Source organism: Entelurus aequoreus, linkage group LG09 (genome assembly GCF_033978785.1).
Source record: "Entelurus aequoreus isolate RoL-2023_Sb linkage group LG09, RoL_Eaeq_v1.1, whole genome shotgun sequence".
Lineage (NCBI taxonomy): Eukaryota > Metazoa > Chordata > Actinopteri > Syngnathiformes > Syngnathidae > Entelurus > Entelurus aequoreus.
Genome location: NC_084739.1, coordinates 24,419,475 through 24,439,380, shown reverse-complemented (window position 1 = coordinate 24,439,380; position 19,906 = coordinate 24,419,475). Strand labels below are relative to the sequence as shown.

General features: G+C 38.5%; 1 protein-coding gene across 1 annotated transcript in view; it reads left to right on the top strand.

The window, feature by feature from the left end:
* The first annotated feature begins 532 nt into the window (after nucleotides 1-532).
* The window catches only part of kcnk12 (potassium channel, subfamily K, member 12), a 75,678-nt gene continuing 56,304 nt past the window's right edge, over nucleotides 533-19,906 (top strand). The window contains exon 1 of the mRNA XM_062058397.1: nucleotides 533-1,056. Within this exon, the coding sequence (XP_061914381.1) occupies nucleotides 720-1,056 (337 nt within the window). The 5' untranslated portion in view covers nucleotides 533-719. The remainder of the gene's footprint in view (nucleotides 1,057-19,906) is intronic.

The window sequence follows — 19,906 nt, the reverse complement described above, 5'->3', positions numbered from 1 at the left end:
CTCATCTTTTTCCATTTTTCATACATTTTTGAAAAAGCTTCAGAGAGCCACTAGGGCGGCGCTAAAGAGCCGCATGCGGCTCTAGAGCCGCGGGTTGCCGACCCCTGGTATAGGCCTTTGAAACTTCATGACTAATAAATTAGTGTTTCTTCACAAAGTGTAATTCTTTAAATTAAAGTATACTGGATCTTTAAGAATAATATTCCACCTCTCTTGTATACTGGATCTTTAAGAATAATATTCCACCTCTCTTGTACCTTCACCTCCCAGCGTGAGTTGAAAACAGCTTATAAAGCAAATAGTGTGCCAGTGCACACAGTGGAGAGATAGCATAGAGGAGGAAAGCGCGCCAGTGAGGCATGCAGTGTGCGGGCTGCAGCTCCCTCGCATCCCCGCGCAGAAGGATGGGCGAGACTGTGCCAAACATGTTGGGTCTTTTAACGCGGGGGTCTGGCACACACAGGTCGGCACTTTTCTTTCCGTTCCCCGCATGCGTGTGACGACCATGACACTCCGCCCCAGCTTGCTTTTTCCTGAACTCTCCGTGCAAAGTGGATTCCTACAAGTGGAGATGCGCACTCCGCCATGGGACGGGGCGCAGAGGGGCGCTTGAGGGATCCCGGGAAAGTGCACCGACAGCGGGGCCGGTGACTTTTGATGCCGCCTCCGATGAGGAGCTTGTCGCTGTCCGACGCGCGAGTGGTGCTGAAATTCGGACGATGCCTGGCCCGCGTCTGCAAGGCTGCCGCTCCCTGCACTTGAACGAGGACAACGGCCGCTTCGTGCTGCTCGCCCTCCTCATCGTCTTGTACCTGCTGTGCGGCGCCGCGGTCTTCTCGGCCATAGAGAGGCCCTCGGAGTTGAGGGCCCACGGCCGCTGGAACGGGACCCTGCGGAACTTCAGCGAGACCTTCAACATCAGCCTGGGGGAGCTCAACTCTTTCCTGCGGGAGTACGAGGCGGCCATCGCCGCCGGGATCCGGGCGGATGCTCTGAGGCCACGATGGGATTTTACAGGAGCTTTTTACTTTGTTGGAACTGTGGTGTCAACTATAGGTATGTCATCTATTATTGTTGGTCATATATGCGATATCAATGCTTGACCCTTGTCCTGTCTATCCATCTGTCTCTAAAATTGCAGCAAAGTACTGCCTGATAATTACAGTAACATTTACTGTGAAATATCTTCACAGCAATTTCTGTAACTGCAGAGTTGTGATCTTAGAATTCATTATAATAACGTTTAAAGTAAATACTGTAAGTTAATTACAATACCATCACAGCTACATGCGCTAACTTTACAATTGTAATAATTATAGTTAATTACTCTCTCGGTTTAAAAGCATACTTACTTTACAAGAGTGTGCAAGGTATAGTCTACGGAACACCTCAAGAGTAATTTGTTGTGGTAATATAAAGTACCATGATTACAGTATTTTACTGTCAAACAACAGTAATTGCTGTAAAGTATATGGGTATTGTAATGTTTACAGTTATTTGTTCTGTTACAGTAAATGTTGATTGCAGTATTGTACTGTGAAAAGGTACTGTTAAATGCTGGTAAATTTACTGTCTATCTATCTATCTATCTATCTATCTATCTATCTATCTATCTATCTATCTATCTATCTATCTATCTATCTATCTATCTATCTATCTATCTATCTATCTATCTATCTATCTATCTATCTATCTATCTATCTATCTATCTATCTATCTATCTATCTATCTGTCTGTCTGTCTGTCTGTCTGTCTGTCTGTCTGTCTGTCTGTCTGTCTGTCTGTCTGTCTGTCTATCTATCTATCTATCTATCTATCTATCTATCTATCTATCTATCTATCTATCTATCTATCTATCTATCTATCTATCTATCTATCCATGTATCTATCTGTCTATCTATCTATCTATCTATCTATCTATCTATCTATCTATCTATCTATCTATCTATCTATCTATCTATCTATCTATCTATCTATCTATCTATCTATCTATCTATCTATCTATCTATCTATCTATCTATCTATCTATCTATCTATCCATCGAGTAATTTGTTGTGGTAATATCCCAGCAGGCACAAGAAATTGGTACAACGCTGATTATACATACGTGTCCTTTAAAACTGACTTTGAAACAACGTTACAAAAATAGTTGAATTTGTAAATTGAAACAACGTTGATGTCTAACGTTGAATCCACGTTGATGGTTGGGTCAGATCAACGTCACAACCCGACATTGAATAAACATTGTCAAAAAGCATGTTGATTCAACGTTGTATTTGTGTTGTAGAATGACCAGAAATTAAAGGTCAAATCAACATCAGACGCCAACATTGAGTAAACGTTGTCAAAAAGCATGTTTTTCCAACTCTTGTTTGAGTTGCTCAACATCAGGACCTAATTCCACAAGTTCTCAATGCTGTTTTAATGTCTTATGCCTGCTGCGATATGCTCTAACTTCACAATTGTAATAATTATAGTTAATTACTCTCTCGGTTTAAAAGCATACAGACACTTACTGTACAATAGTGTGCAACTTATAGTCTACGAAACACCTTAAGGCTGGGAGAGTGGTTGGGAGAGTGGCCGTGCCAGCAACCTGAGGGTTCCTGGTTCGATCCCCAGCTTCTACCAACCTAGTCACGTTCATTGTGTCCTTGGACAAGACACTTCACTCTTGCTCCTGATGGGTCGTGGTTAGGGCCTTGCAATGGCAGCTCCCACCATCAGTGTGTGAATTAGTGTGTGAAGGTGCGTGTGAATGGGTGAATATGGAAATAGTGTCAAAGCGCTTTGAGTACCTTGAAGGTAGAAAGCACTATACAAGTATAACCCTTTTACCCTTTAAGAGACGAATCAGTTTGATTTACAGTAATTTGTTGTGGTGATATCCCAGCAAGCACAAGACATTGGTACAACGTTGATTATACATACATACATACATACATACATACATGTCCTTTAAAACTGACAACATTGCAAAATAGACAACGTTGATGTCTAACGTTGGAGCCACATTGTTGGTTGGGAAATGACCAAATTTCAATGGTCAGATCAATGTCACAACTCGACATTGAATAAAGGTTGTCAAAAAGCATGTTGTGTCAACGTTGTATTTGTGTGGTAAAACGACCAGAAATTAAAGGGTAAATCAACATCGGACGCCAACATTGATTAAACTGTCAAAAAGCATGTTTTTCCAACGTAATGTTTGAGTTGCTCAACATCAGGACCTAATTCCACAAGTTCTCAATGTTGTTTTAATGTCTTATGCCTGCTGCGATATGCTCTAATTTCACAATTGTAATAATTATAGTTAATTACTCTCTCGGTTTAAAAGCATACTGACACTTACTGTACAATAGTGTGCAATGTATAGTCTACGGAACACCTTAAGAGACAAATCAGTTTGATTTGCAGTAATTTGTTGTGCAACATCCCAGCAGGCACAAGACATTGGTACAACGTTGATTATACATACATGTCCTTTAAAACTGACTTTGAAACAACGTTGCAAAATAGTTGTATTTGTAAAGTGAGACAACATTGATGTCTAACGTTGGATCCACGTTTTTGGTTGGGAAATGACCAAATGTCAATGGTCAGATCAATGTCACAACCCGACATTGAATAAATGTTGTCAAAAAGCATGTTGTTTCAAACGTTGTATTTGTGTGGGATAATATTAGTTGGTAAATGACCAGAAATCAAAGGTCAAATCAACATCAGACACCAACATAGTGAATTTGCAAACAGCTAAAATTATACACAAAGCAAACTATAACCTGCTACCCAAGAATATACAACAATTCTTCTCAAAAAAAGAGGAGAAATATAATCTTAGAGAGAAATGTAATTTAAAACATTTGTATGCACGTACAACACTTAAGATCTTCAGTATATCAGTATGTGGAATTAAATTATGGAATGGATTAAGCAAAGCAATCAAACAATGTACTAATATGATCCACTTCAAGAAACTCTTCAAACTTAAAGTGTTTACAAAGTACAAAGAAGAAGAATACTGACTTTATTTAATTCATCCATTCTTTCACTCTCAAAATTATCTTACTTATCTCATCATGTGAAATGTAACTTACTTCACCAATTATTATTATTTATGTATTTTTATTGTGAAGTATATTGTATATTTTATATATATTTTATTATGGAGTATATTGTGAATAAATTGAGAACAGGAAGTGAACAAAAGTTTTAGCAACTGTTATGTAAAAGAAAAGGGGTAGGATTAAATAAGCTCTGCTTCTTCCTACTCCTTTTAGGACATGTTGAAAAGAGGAACTGGGAATTGTGATGTATCATGTTGTATGTTGTAACATGTTCGAAATAAACTCAAACTCAAACTCAAACATTGATTAAACGTTGTCAAATAGCATGTTTTTCCAATGTTATGTTTGAGTTCCACAAGTTCTCAACGTTGTTTTAATGTCTTGTGCCTGCCGCGATATGCTCTAACTTCACAATTGTTATAATCATAGTTAATTACTCTCTCTGTTTAAAAGCATACTGACACTCACTATACAATAGTGTGCAACGTATAGTCTACGGAACACCTTTAGAGACAAATCTGTTTCATTTACAGTAGTTTGTTGTGGTAATATAGAGCAGTGGTCCCCAACCACCGGGCAGCTGCCCGGTACCGGTCCGTGGATCGATTGGTACCAGGCCGCACAAGAAATTGAAAAATAAATAAATAAATAAATATTATTGTTTTATTTTTTTTATTTTTTATTTTAATTAACATAAAAAACACAAGATACACTTACAATTAGTGCACCAACCCAAAAAACCTCCCTCCCCCATTTACACTCATTCACACTCATTCGCACAAAAGGGTTGTTTCTTTCTGTTATTAATATTTCTGGTTCTTACATTATATATCAATATATATCAATACAGTCTGCAGGGATACAGTCCGTAAGCACACATGATTGTATTTTTTTATCACAAAAAAAAAAAAATTACCCCCCCCCCCCCAATGTTTTATTGCTTATACATCATATTACATTGTCGTCGGGATCTGATGTGTGTAGGGGGAGGGGGGCTTGTTAATTACAGTTAAAGTTATGTGTTGTTTTTCAGTCTGGTAGCTATTGTCATGATCTGTGGTTTGGATCATGTTTTATGTTATTTTCTGTTTAAAGACTCCATAGTTCCTGGTTGCACTTCCTTGTTTGTTTGTTACATTGACAACCATTAGTGTCACCTGTTTCACGTCTTGGACTCACGCACCTGTTGCTAATTATGTTCACCTGTCTCTAATTAGTGTTCGGCCGCTCACCTGCTACCCGAGCACTAATCAGAGGCATTATTTAAGTTTGCCTTTGCAGTCGGCCTGGCGTTATTGTTTGCTTCATGCAACCTGTCTACGTGAGTTTTGCCTTGTATCTAGTTTATGCTAAGTGTTTGATTCATGCCATGCTGCGTAAGTCTTGTTTGTTTCCTGCCACAGTTACCTGGGTATTGTTTGTCCCTAGTCCATGCTAAGAAGTAGCATTAGCTCCAAGTGCGATCAACACGTTGTGCCTTCGCCTTGTGTTCCGTTTTGTTGGTACTGCTTTGGTAGTTTGAGAAATAAGTCATGTTTTTACCTACACGCCATGTCCGGAGTGGTTCGTCTGCATTCCTGGGAGAACGACCCTGCAGCAAGCAGCGACCCCCCCATCGTGCTGAAATCAATGTAAACTGAAGTGTCTGATCAAAGGAGGATTACCTCCAAATTCTTCAGGACGACCTAAAATTATCAGCCCGGAGGTTGGGTGTTGGTGTTGGGTGCAGTTGGGAGTTCCAACAGGACAATGACCCCAAACACGTGTCAAAAGTGGTAAAGGAATGGCTAAGTCAGGCTAGAATTAAGGTTTAAGAATGGCCTTCCCAAAGTCCTGACTTAAATGTGTGGACAATGCTGAAGAAACAAGTCCATGTCAGAAAACTAACACATTTAGCTGAACTGCACCACTTTTTGTCAAGAGGAGTGATCAAAAATTCAGCCAGAAGCTTGTGGATGGCTACCAAAAGCACCTTATTGCAGTGAAACTTGCCAAGGGACATGTAACCAAATATTAACATTGCTGTATGTATACTTTTGACCCAGCAGATTTGGTCACATTTTCAGTAGACCCATAATAAATTCATAAAAGAACCAAACTTCATGAATGTTTTTTGTGACCAACGAGTATGTGCTCCAATCACTCTATCACAAAAAATAGGAGTTGTAGAAATGATTGGAAACTCAAGACAACCATGACATTATGTTCTTTACAAGTGTATGTAAACTTTTGACCACAACTGTAGTTAATTAATGAGCATATTATTTATTATATTGTATAGCTCATATTGTACTCACCAGCCAGACCCTTGCTTGCTTGTATGTGACAAACATTTTCAACTTCTGGTTCAATGGTTATCATCACACTCTTATTACCCACAATCGTACCCTTATTTGGTAGGCAAAAACAACCTAAGAACTTTGCATTTTGTTGCACTTTTAAGACATCATTTTTCGATAAAACTGTATGACAGGGTTTTTTTTTATTAACCCACATTAGAGCACTATGAAGAAGAGAGTTAATGTCAATGTTGAATTTCCCGAAATATCAAACTCATACAACTATTTGCATTTTTTGCTGATTTTATAGGCTTTTTTTGTAAAATATTTGTCATAAATTGACCTACATTGGATTGGTTTGATCGTGTTCAATCAGGGCCGCCCGAGGTTTAATTGGGGCCCTAAACAAACATTTTTTGGAAACCCTCCCCAAAAAATGTTTTAACTTTTTTTAAATTAATGTAAAACGACTTTTAGACATTTCTGATCAAACTTTAATTTAATTTCATGCATGTTTTGTACTAAAATGACTTCACAATAAAGTAACCAATATTTTTTTTGTGTGTCTTCATTTTGTACATTACAAGATGACATTGAGGATGTTCGATCCAGATTTACTGTATTTTAATATTTTTCTTCTTTTGGTTTTGCTAATATTGTTAGAATATTAGGTTAGCGCATTTAAAAGGCGGACAGCTTCAGCCCTGACCTGTTTGTTTAAGTTAATGTTTTGTTTGCTTGTTTGTTATGTATTATTCATTTTGTAAGAACATGCTGATAATAAAAAATATAAAATTTTTAGTGCAAAATAACAAACTTAACATCATTAAAACATACATTTGCATATTCTCCTGATAGTTGATGCCAGTACTATTATTTACAAGCCCAGCAGTCACGCTATGTGGGGAAATTAGCCATTATATTCTTGTCTGTTACAGAGCAGGTAGGGGCTAGAAACATTTTTACAAATCAAATAGTTTATGTGAAACCATTTTTGCACTTTTTAAATCCAACTTTAATTCAATTTGATGCATATTTTGTATTAAAATTAAATATTGAGAAATAAATTGTTCAATAATGTATTATTCTTTAGTACAAAATAAAAATGATGCATCATGAAAAAAATAAACTGCCACTGCCCTCTAAGACAAGCATTAACACTAAGCAGTAGGTTTCAATGGGAAAATGTGTCCTTGTTTTCTTGTCGGTGACGGAGCAGGAAGTGGCCAAGAATACGTTTGCTGTAAAGTTTCATATGAAACACCCTGTTTTTCATTAATTACATTTGACCTACATGCGCTTTTTCACGTAAAATAATGATTAATAAACAAAAAAGTGAAGAATACCTTTGCACACCCTTGCTCTGTGTAGCAAAGGAAAGGAGTGGATAATATTTAAATTTAACACTTCAATAAAAATACAAAACCTAAAACCAGTGAAGTCGGCACATTGAGTAAATCGTAAATAAAAACAGAATACTTTGCAAATCCTTTTCAACCTATATTCAAATGATTAGACTGCAAAGACAAGATCCTTAACGCTCGACTTTGTTATTTTTTGGAAATATTAGCTCATTTGGAATTTGATGCCTGCAAAATATTTCAAAAAAGCTGGCACAAGTGGCAAAAAAAGACTGAGAAAGTTGAGGAATGTTCATCAAACACTTATTTGAAATATTCCACAGGTGAACAGGCTAATTGGGAACAGGTGGGTGCCATGATTGGGTATAAAAGCAGCTTCCATGAAATGCTCAGTCATTCACAAACAAGGATGGGGCGAGGGTCACCACTATGTGAACAAATGCCTGAGCAAATTGTCTAAGAACAACATTTCTCAACCAGCTATTGCAAGGAATTTAGGGATTTCACAATCTACGGTCTGTAATATCATCAAAAGGTTCAGAGAATCTGGGAAAATCACTGCATGTAAGAAACAAGGCTCAAAACCAGCATTGAAGGCCCGTGACCTTCAATCCCTCAGGCGGTACTGCATCAAAAAGCGACATTAGTGTGTAAAGGATATCACCACATGGGCTCAGGAACACTTCAGAAAACCACTGTCAGTAACTACAGTTCGTCGCTACATCTGTAAGTGCAAGTTAAAACTCTACAATGCAAAACCAAAGCCATTTATCAACAACACCCAGAAAGGCCGCCGGCTTCGCTGGGCCCGAGCTCATCTAAGATGGACTGATGCAAAGTGGAAAAGTGTTCTGTGGTCTGACGAGTCCACATTTCAAATTGTTTTTGGAAACTGTGGACGTCGTGTCCTCCGGAACAAAGAGGAAAAGAACCATCCGGATTGTTATAGGCGCAAAGTTGAAAAGCCAGCATCTGTGATGGTATGGGGGTGTATAAGTGAGCTATATTTTGTGTGTCTTTATTGACAGATCATCTTTTCCTCCACTGGCAAATGAGCACTGCCGTTTCCCCCCCCTCATGTGTTACATTTGGGCTGTGAGGGGCTTTTGGCAAGGGGTTTGACATCTGACTCTGCCTGCCATTTGGAACAGCACACTCATCACAGGCTATAGGACAGCACCCATGGGGGCAGTCTTTTTTGCCACATCTCCATTCAAACCAACTGGAATGTCAACGACTGCCCCCCAAGACTCCCCAACCACCCCCTGTAACATTTACTTGTGCAATAGGTCACAAAAGAGCAAGAGTTCCTCCCAGGATAACCTGCGGGCCAACGGTGCGGCGATCTGCATGCCTGATGGCTGCCTGACGCCCACCTTCTAATGATGGAGGAGATCAGGTAATGATGGGATGTGACCGTGCTACTGTACTCACTGTACACTATCACCCCCGAGATCCTCAGAACAGTAATAGTGGACACACACCAGCAGTGAACCTAAACTGACTTCATCCTTGTGTCTGCCCAAAATCCTTCGTGCGCCATTTGTCTCGCACGACAATAAAGTGACTCAGCCGTCTGCGGACTGAAAAAAAAGGGGGTGATTCTGAGGTTCTCTCGAAAGTGTGTTTCATGCGCTTGCATGGGTTTCTGTTTGGATTTCCATCTTGCTTTGATCCGCAAGCCCCCCGCCCCCCCACCCCTCTGGCTGGTGTGCGGCATGAGCTGCTGATATGAAAGGGATGTGGGGCCTCCCCGCATAAGGCGATATCCCCCCGCAGCTCCAGACGATCCTCCTAAACCATTCCCAGCTCCCACTCCACTGTCACAGAGGATTCAGTTCTACTGTGGTTCTTGGCAAGCTTTGAAGGACGAGCGTTTTGCTGGACATTTTATTCTCCAGCTGCATCTGATGGCTTTTCCCATTGCAAACTGTTGTGTTTTTCGGTATGCGGTCACTTTTGTGATGTCCCCCAACTAGTGTTTACCGCTTTAATTAAAAACCGTACAAGACAATGCATTCTTCAAATATATTTTTTTCAGGGGCAATTTTTTTTTCCGCAAAATGATCATCACTGAGCCTTTGGTAGCGCAGCACTTCTCATTGCTGACTTACAGGCAGCTTGCATGGGGCCGACCGATTCCCACTTGCTGCACCATGTGACCAACTAGCAACCAGTCCAGTTTGTAGTCTGCCTTCCAGCCTCATGCACAACAGGATAAGCAGTGTAGAAAATGTTGCCTGCGAGGACTGAGGATATTATTTTGAAGTGGAACTGCACTTTTTTGGAAAAATCATTTACAATCCCTATGTGAGACAAGAACACACTTCAGTAGAAGTGGGAGTCTTTAGGTACATAGCGATTCCATTACGATTATGATTTAGGAGCTACGATTCTATTAAAAAATTATTATTGATGCATCTTTAATGATTTTTCGTTTCACTAAATAAGTGTTTATCACTTGCAACTTTTTTTTAAAAAAGTGCATTTGTAATAAATCAATTCCCACATTTACAAAACCCAAAACCAGTGAAGTTGGCATGTTATGTTAATTTGTAAATAAAAACAGAATACAATGATTTGCAAATCCTTTTCAACCTATATTCATTATTTTTTGCAAATATTACCTCATTTGGAATTTGATGATAAATGATAAATGGGTTGTACTTGTATAGCGCTTTTCTACCTTCAAGGTACTCAAAGCTCTTTGGCAATATTTCCACATTCACCCATTCACACACACATTCACACACTGATGGCGGGAGCTGCCATGCAAGGCGCTACCAGCAGCCATCAGAGGCAAAGGGTGAAGTGTCTTGCCCAAGGACACAACGGACGTGACTAGGAAGGTAGAAGGTGGGAATTGAACCCCAGCAACCAGCAACACTCCGATTGCTGGCACAGCCACTCTACCAACTTCGCCACGCCGTCCCACCTGCAACATGTTTTAAAAAAGCTGGCACAAGTGGCAAAAAAAGACTGAGAAAGTTGAGGAATGCTCATCAAACACTTATTTAGAACATCCCACAGGTGAAAAGGGTAAATGGGAACAGGTGGGTGCCATGATTGGGTATAAAAGCAGCTTCCATGAAATGCTCAGTCATTCACGAACAAGGATGAGGCGAGGGTCATCACTTTGTGAACAAATGCGTGAGCAAATAGTCGAACAGTTTAAGAACGAGTTGTTGCGAGGAATTTACAGATTTCACCATCTACGGTCCGTAATATCATCAAAACGTTTAGAGAATCTGGAGAAATCACTGCACGTACGCAATAATATTATGGACCTTCGATCCCTCAGGCGGTACTGCGACAAAAACCGACATCAGTGTGTAAAGGATATCACCACATGGGCTCAGGAACACTTCGGAAAACCACTGTCAGTAACTACAGTTCCTCGCTACATCTGTAAGTGCAAGGTACAGTAAAACTCTGCTGTGCAAAGTGAAAGCCATTTATCAACAACACCCAGAAATGCCGTCGACTTCGCTGGGCCCGATATCATCTAAGATAGACTGATGCAAAGTGGAAAAGTGTTCTGTGGTCTGACGAGTCCACATTTTAAATTGTTTTTGGAAACTGTGGACGTCGTGTCCTCTGGCCACATTCTGGACGTGTTACAACAGTGTGGCTTCGTAGTAAAAGAGTGCGGGTACTAGACTGGCCTGTCTGTAGTCCAGACCTGTCTCCCATTGAAAATGTGTGGCGCATTATGAAGCGTGAAATACGACAACAGAGACCCCGGACTGTTGAACAACTTAAGCTGTACATCAATCAAGAATGGGAAAGAATTCCACCTGAAAAGCTTCAAAAATTGGTCTCCTCAGTTCCCAAACGTTTACGGAGTGGGGTTAAAAAGAAAGGCCAAAAAATGCCCCTGTGCCAACTTTTTTGCAATGTGTTGCTGCCATTAAATTCTAAGTTAATGATTATTTGCAAAAAAAAAATACATTTCTCAGTTCAAACATTAAATATCTTGTCTTTACAGTGTATTCAATTGAATATAAGTTGAAAATGATTTGTAAATCATTGTATTCTGTTTTTATTTTCGATTTACACAACGTGCCAACTTCACTGGTTTTGGGTTTTGTATTATATTAATGAACATTTTTGCAAAACTGGACCATAAGTGCCTTATAATAAAGGATCAGGTCGGGTCTCTCGGTGCGGTGGCTCGCTGCAGTCAGCCAAATTTTAGAACTGTCTGCTTTACTTTATTTACAATAACCACATCGATTATTGACGTTTACTAATCGATTCTATAATCATCCATGTCCGAATTGCGATACATCTAAAAATCGAAAAGTGGAATAACTGCTAGCAAGAGGCAGAAAACAATGCAGGTAATGGGGTTGGCCTATTTCACCTAGAAAGTCCCCCAAAAATAGTATGTTTGAGCTCTTACTGTGAATTTTCAAATCAATATAAAAGTCAATGTAAAAAGTTGATATTTTGACCCTAATGAGTTCCCCTGGAGATGACAAGAGACACTTCAGTTTACTTATAGGAAGTTGCTCTTTGTGTTGCATTTGAGCACAATTTTGCTGTTTGCAATGTTATTGAAGTTAGGAGCTGATCTACTAAGATCCAAATAACAAGTGCTAAATAGTGTGCGCAAACTATAGAATTATGTGTACTGTTAGTGGGCATGTTGCGTGTGATCTACTAAGACTGCATGTACAATTGTTAACAAGTGTAAAAGTGGTGCAGACTGCCCTTTTTAAATTAAGTATTTGCTCACCATGGAGATACTCATTTCCCTCCACATTTATGACATCATAGTGTCCAACCTGTGCTGTTTTGTCATGTTGTTGACATGCAGCACACAGGTATAATATGTACCACTTTTTCTGGGCTATATTGATCTAGACAACATAACCAATTTTAGCCCGCTGAAAGTGCACTCTGGTAGGCACTGCAGTGTTGTGATGGTGTGTCTGGAATGATCCAGGTACAGACAAATGCATATTGCAAAAAAGTTTTTTTCAAATAGGAGAATAATCATAATAATATATATACTATATGAAAAAACGAAGAGGCGGCTAACAATACAGGTAATGGGGATTGACATATTTCGCCTATTGAGCCCCCTAAAGAACATCAAAGAAACTCCAACGTTTTATGTACAATCCCCGTTTCCATATGAGTTGGGAAATTGTGTTAGATGTAAATATAAACGGAATACAATGATTTGCAAATCATTTTCAACCCATATTCAGTTGAATATGCTACAAAGACAAGATATTTGATGTTCAAACTGAAAAACTTTTTTTTTTGTGCAAATAATCATTAACTTTAGAATTTGATGCCAGCAACATGTGCCAAAGAAGTTGGGAAAGGTGGCAATAAATACTGATAAAGTTGAGGAATGCTCATCAAAAACTTATTTGGAACATCCCACAGGTGAACAGGAAAATTGGGAACAGGTGGGTGCCATGATTGGGTATAAAAGTAGATTCCATGAAATGCTCAGTCATTCACAAACAAGGATGGGGTGAGGGTCACCACTTTGTCAACAAATGCGTGGGCAAATTGTTGAACAGTTTAAGAAAAACCTTTCTCAACCAGCTATTGCAAGGAATTTCGGGATTTGACCATCTACGGTCCAAAATATCATCAAAGGGTTCAGAGAATCTGGAGAAATCACTGCAAGTACGCAGCTAAGCCCGCTCCCTCAGGCTGTACTGCATCAACAAGCAGCATCAGTGTGTAAAGGATATCACCACATGGGCTCAGGAATACTTCAGAAACCCATTGTCAGTAACTACAGTTGATCACTACTTCTGTAAATGCAAGTTAAAACTCTCCTATGCAAGGCGAAAACCGTTTATCAACAACACCCAGAAACGCCGTCGACTTCGCTGGGCCTGAGCTCATCTAAGATGGACTGATACAAAGTGGAAAAGTGTTCTGTGGTCTGACGAGTCCACATTTCAAATTGTTTTTGGAAACTGTGGACGTCGTGTCCTCCGGACCAAAGAGGAAAAGAACCATCCGAATTGTTATAGGCGCAAAGTTGAAAAGCCAGCATCTGTGATGGTATGGGGGTGTATTAGTGCCCAAGACATGGGTAACTTACACATCTGTGAAGGCGCCATTAATGCTGCAAGGTACATACAGGTTTTGGAGCAACATATGTTGCCATCCAAGCAACGTTACCATGGACGCCCCTGCTTATTTCAGCAAGACAATGCCAAGCCACGTGTTACATCGACGTGGCTTCATAATAAAAGAGTGCGGGTACTAGACTGGCCTGCCTGTAGTCCAGACCTGTCTCCCATTGAAAATGTGTGGCACATTATGAAGCCTAAAATACCACAACGGAGACCCCCGGACTGTTGAACAATTTAAGCTGTACATCAAGCAAGAATGGGAAAGAATTCCACCTGAGAAGTTTAAAAAATGTGTCTCCTCAGTTCCCAAACGTTTACTGAGTGTTGTTAAAAGGAAAGGCCATGTAACACAGTGGTGAACATGCCCCTTCCCAACTACTTTGGCACGTGTTGCAGCCATGAAATTCTAAGTCAATTATTATTTGCAAAAAAAAAAAAAAGTTTATGAGTTTGAAGATCAAATATCTTGTCGTTGTAGTGCATTCAATTGAATATGAGTTGAAAAAGATTTGCAAATCATTGTATTCCGTTTATATTTACCTGTAACACAATTCCCCAACTCATATAGAAACGGGGTTTGTACATGCTGTAAGTATGTATGTAAAAAAAAAAAAACTCCAAAAACCTCCAACAACGTATTATTGTACATACATATAGTGTAGTGACAGGAACATTCATGATAACATGTAATATTTACAGTATGTTGGTCATTTCAAGCATCTTTCCTGGGTGCATTGATTTCACAGAGTAGATAGCAACAAATGCTACGTCTGTCAATTCCATAAAGAGTTGATTTTGGCAAAATAATTATTTTCTTCCAAATATACCTTTACAGTGACAATAAGGAGGGTGACTATCGTGCAGGGCTATTCAACTACATAATAAAGAGGGCCGTACTTTCAAATGCCCAAGTGCTCAGGGGCCGGACATCGAAATGTGGATGGTTCGTCAGAAAGTGCCTCCACGGGTTGTATTTCTTTGAGACTGAGTTTACTTTATTGCAAAGTGAATACATCAGATTTCACATTGCACTGTCAATAAATTAATTACTCTGCCTTCGCCACTCGTTTCCAGCGTTCGCAGCGAGTTAACAGTATGAAGAAAAAAAAGCTCCAGTTTTTGTTGAAGATTGATGTTCCTTCTTTTGAATTATTTTCCTTCTTTAGTTTTATTTCTTTACACTTCTTCCTTCATTTAGGTTTGTAAAACTGAAAATACAAACACAAAATAAACATAACAACAGTATAATGTCCATGGTGTATTTTACATAAATAATGTCCATTGTGTATTTTGCAGAATTAAATAGAAGGTTTAGCGTTAATATATTCACGCAATAAACTACAAATGTTTACACATATAAAAATTACACAACATTCACACACCAAACATTGTATGTGACTTAGCGTTGTCGCCTTCTACTGGTCAAATTAAGCACTACATGTATTAAACGAGGTTTGATCGTTACTCTCAGACAAAAAAACAACACAACCATGAGTACAAAAGACATCAGAATTTCAATACAAAACAAACTAAATATATTTATGCACAAATTATATCTACATACAAATGTTTGACCAAGTTTCATGATGAAGCTTACACGCTGGGATTTCTACCATTGTTGCTGCTTGTCTGGATCAACGTGTCCGTCGCTTAAAAGGTCAGCCAAAAAAAATTACTCGAGTACTTAACATTCATACTTTGTTGTCCAGTCATTGTTAAAAATCCAAGTTTTGCCATTAATTTTTATATTTTTTCCAGGGTTTTTTCACCCCACTGCTGCTTCAGTCACACATATGCCTCGCTGTTTCCCCCCTGCGGGGTGGCGGAAGAACTCCATACAAGGGCAACCCAAGTTTTAATGGTTTCATCAAGCCTATGTGGGCGATGTTTGGCGGGCCAAATGAAAAGTTTTTGGGGGCCGGATGTGGCCCGTGGGCCACCAGTTTAATGGGCCCGCTATAATCCCTTGATGCTGCTTGCTAAAACTGAGATTTGTACACCTTTTTTCCCCAGCTGTTCTTCATTAAGGAAACTTACACATAATGTAACCAAGTAGTTACACTTGTACTATATAAATATAAAAATAGATTTGGTATAAGAGCCATAAAATAGGCAGTAGGGCAATAGGGTAAAGAAATATGCATTATTTCTCATTATCTGCTGTGTAAAAGTGCATACAACAGGGACAATATTCAGCTTCCCTATACCTTCTCTGCAGTAAAAATGTGTTATCAGTTGAGTATTTTTAAAGCTTTAGCAAATTTGGTTCATTTTCCACTAATTATATTTTGTTTTTTGTACTCAATTCCACCATTTCTTGCGAGAACCGGCATGCAAAACAGGTTGCATAGCCTCTTCTGCACAATTTCATGGCATTGTAGATGCTGACATTGCTATTTATGGCATGACAAAACTTAAAGGAAGATTTTGATTAAAGTGAGATGAGCTACTAGTGTATTAAAGCTACATTTTCTGGAATGATTCAGACTACACGTTAATATGAACATATTCAGAGGAGTAAACACAGTATTGTGTGCAGGGACATCTGTATTGGCAGTAACACTGGTGTTCCTCTTAGGATGGGCTGTTAAAACTGTGGTCATTTATTTTGTCCTCATGACAACAACAACAACAACAACAACAAAAACACCAAGGTCCTCAATATTGACTCATGATAACAAACACCAATTTTGGCAAACAAGTTTGATTTCACTTTGACAGAAAAGTTCAGATACACTAACTACCAAAACTGCCCGTGCCCAGGAGTGAGTGGGCCAAGACAAAAAGTCTCACTGGTGTGCACCCGGTTGTCTCTTTGCAAAAACAGAGCAATATGCAAATGAGACAAGCTACATAATTTGACTGCAGTAAATCTCAGATGACACAGCAACAGCGCGCCGCAGGCTGGAGATTGAACGTAAGCGACTGTGGCTGTGGTATTGTCAACGTGACGTCTACTAGATGAGTAAGTTTGAGCTCTTACTGTGAATTATCGAATAAATGTAAAAAAAACCCAATGTGAGTTTACCAGGAGAGGGCTAGAGACACTTTAGCTTGCTTATAGGAAGTTGCTCTTTGTGTTGCACATGTGAGCTGTATTTTTTGTATTTGCACTGTTATTAAAGTTAGCTCCTGATCTACTAAGAAGTGCTAAATAGTGTGAGCAAATTATAAAATTGTGTGCTATTAGTGAGCATGTTGCAGGTGATATATAAAGCCAACATGTACAATTGCTAACAAGAGCAAAAGTGGTCGTTTTTAAATTAAGTTGTTGCTTGTATATCAACTGTCGCCGTGGTGACTCATTTCCCTCCACATTTATAGCATCATATTGTCCAACCTGTGCTGTTCTGTCATGTTGTTGACATGCAGCCCACAAAATATAATATGTACCAGAACCTACTTAAAGTGCACTCTGATATATATATATACACTACCGTTCAAAAGTTTGGGGTCAACCAAACAATTTTGTGGAATAGCCTTCATTTCTAAGAACAAGAATAGACTGTCGAGTTTCAGATGAAAGTTCTCTTTTTCTGGCCATTTTGAGCGTTTAATTGACCCCACAAATGTGATGCTCCAGAAACTCAATCTGCTCAAAGAAAGGTCAGTTTTGTAGCTTCTGTAACGAGCTAAACTATTTTCAGATGTGTGAACATGATTGCACAAGGGTTTTCTAATCATCAATTAGCCTTCTGAGCCAATGAGCAAACACATTGTACCATTAGAACACTGGAGTGATAGATGCTGGAAATGGGCCTCTATACACTTATGTAGATATTGCACCAAAAACCAGACATTTGCAGCTAGAATAGTCATTTACCACATTAGCAATGTATAGAGTATACTTCTTTAAAGTTAAGACTAGTTTAAAGTTATCTTCATTGAAAAATAAGGACATATTAATGTGACCCCAAACTTTTGAACGGTAGTGTATATATACATATATATATATATATATATATATATATATATATATATATATATATATATATATATATATATATATATATATATATATATATATATATATATATATATATATATATATATATATATATATATATATATGTATATATATATATATATATATATATATATATATATATATATATATATATCAGTGACGTGCGGTGAGGTTCATGACTGGTGAGGCACAGATTTCATCACAGTCAGATTTACAAACATATGAACCCTAAAGAGTATCTTATTCACCATTTGATTGGCAGCAGTTAACGGGTTATGTTTAAAAGCTCATACCAGCATTCTTCCCTGCTTGGCACTCAGCATCAAGGGTTGGAATTGGGGGTTAAATCACCAAAAATGATTCCCAGGCACGGCGCCGCTGCTGCCCACTGCTCCCCTCACCTACCAGGGGGTGAACAAGGGGATGGGTCAAATGCAGAGGACATATTTCACCACACCTAGTGTGTGTGTGTGACAATCATTGGTACTTTAACTTAACTTTAACTTTACACATAGAAACTGTAGCACACAAAACAGCACATTTAATAAAAAAAACTTTATTATGGTCTTACCTTTACTTATAAGTGCGGGAACAGTGGTGTTCGTGTTGGAGGAGTTGTAAATGAATGAAATATGAAATCCGTGCTGCAGTCTGCAGGTGTACCTAATGTTGTGTCCCTGCGGTCGTTCGCAGCTCCTCCGGCGCGACTCGCGAACATTGTTGTTTTTGCACTTTTTGGCTTCTTGTTAAGTGACTTTTTTTTGGGTGGATTCGGTCTTACACGTGGAGGGTTTGGGTGTGGGCTTTGGTTGGTGTGGCGCTCCCGTCGGGCAGTGCATTCTGCGGCGGATTTGCTTGGCACCAGGAGGCGGGGTTATGAGGCGAGCCTCTCACTGTGCGTCTTCGCAGCAGTTTTATGATCGCTCAGCACAAGAAATACTTTACACACATACAGTTGTTGACAAAATACACTGTACATTATATACCTCAGCTAACTAAACTATGGAAATGTATAATATAATTCATATAGCAATACGGTCTCACTGCACAGCAGGCCAGCAGTTAGCCGAATCATTGCGCACAATCCATGTTGAGGCACAGCGCAGTGACGTGCCTCAACTGGCTGCTGATCACCGCACCGTCTCTTCTCAGTATTTGAACGGCAAATGTGAAAATAAAAATAAAAATAATCTAAAACTGGTGAAGTTAAATGGAAAATAACTTTATTATAATCACTGGATACATATAACAATTTAATTTTTTTTTTTTTTTTTACATTTTTTTTCTTTCCATGATGGCAGGTGAGGCCGTGCCACCCCTGCCTCTAGTGACGGCACGTCACTGATATATATATATATATATATATATATATATATATATATATATATATATATATATATATATATATATATATATATATATATATATATATATATATATATATATATGCACATATATATATATATGCACATATATATATATATATATATATATATATATATATATATATATATATATATATATATATATATATATATATATATATATATATATATATATATATATATATATATATATATATATATATATATATATATATATATATATATATATATATATATATATATATATGTATCATCAATCATCCACGTTTCAACCACTCCTTCACATATTTCAAGAGAGCATCCCATACTTCTTGAAATTTTACACAACAACCATTCAATGTCAACCTAATTTTCTCCAATTTAAGGAAACAGAATATCTCTGATCCAGCGGGTGTGGTAAGGATGCGCTGCAGCCTTCCAGTTAAGCACAATAAGTCTTCAAACCAACAAGGTAGTGAATGCCACCAGATTCTTTTTGGATTTGCTGAGAGAAAATGACAGAGGGGCTACACCGAGTAGTCGACTTAGAGGATTCCGTTCAATCCTTTCATCAGTAACAAAAGACAAAGTATTGAAAAATTATGTCTAATACCTGCATGGGGATGGGCAGAGCCAAAACATATGTATTAGGTTAGCGGAAGACTGTTGGCACCGATCACACGATTTAGATATTCCGTCACACATCTTAGCTCGTCGAACCTTCGTATAAAAAGTATGAGGTATTAGCTTGTATT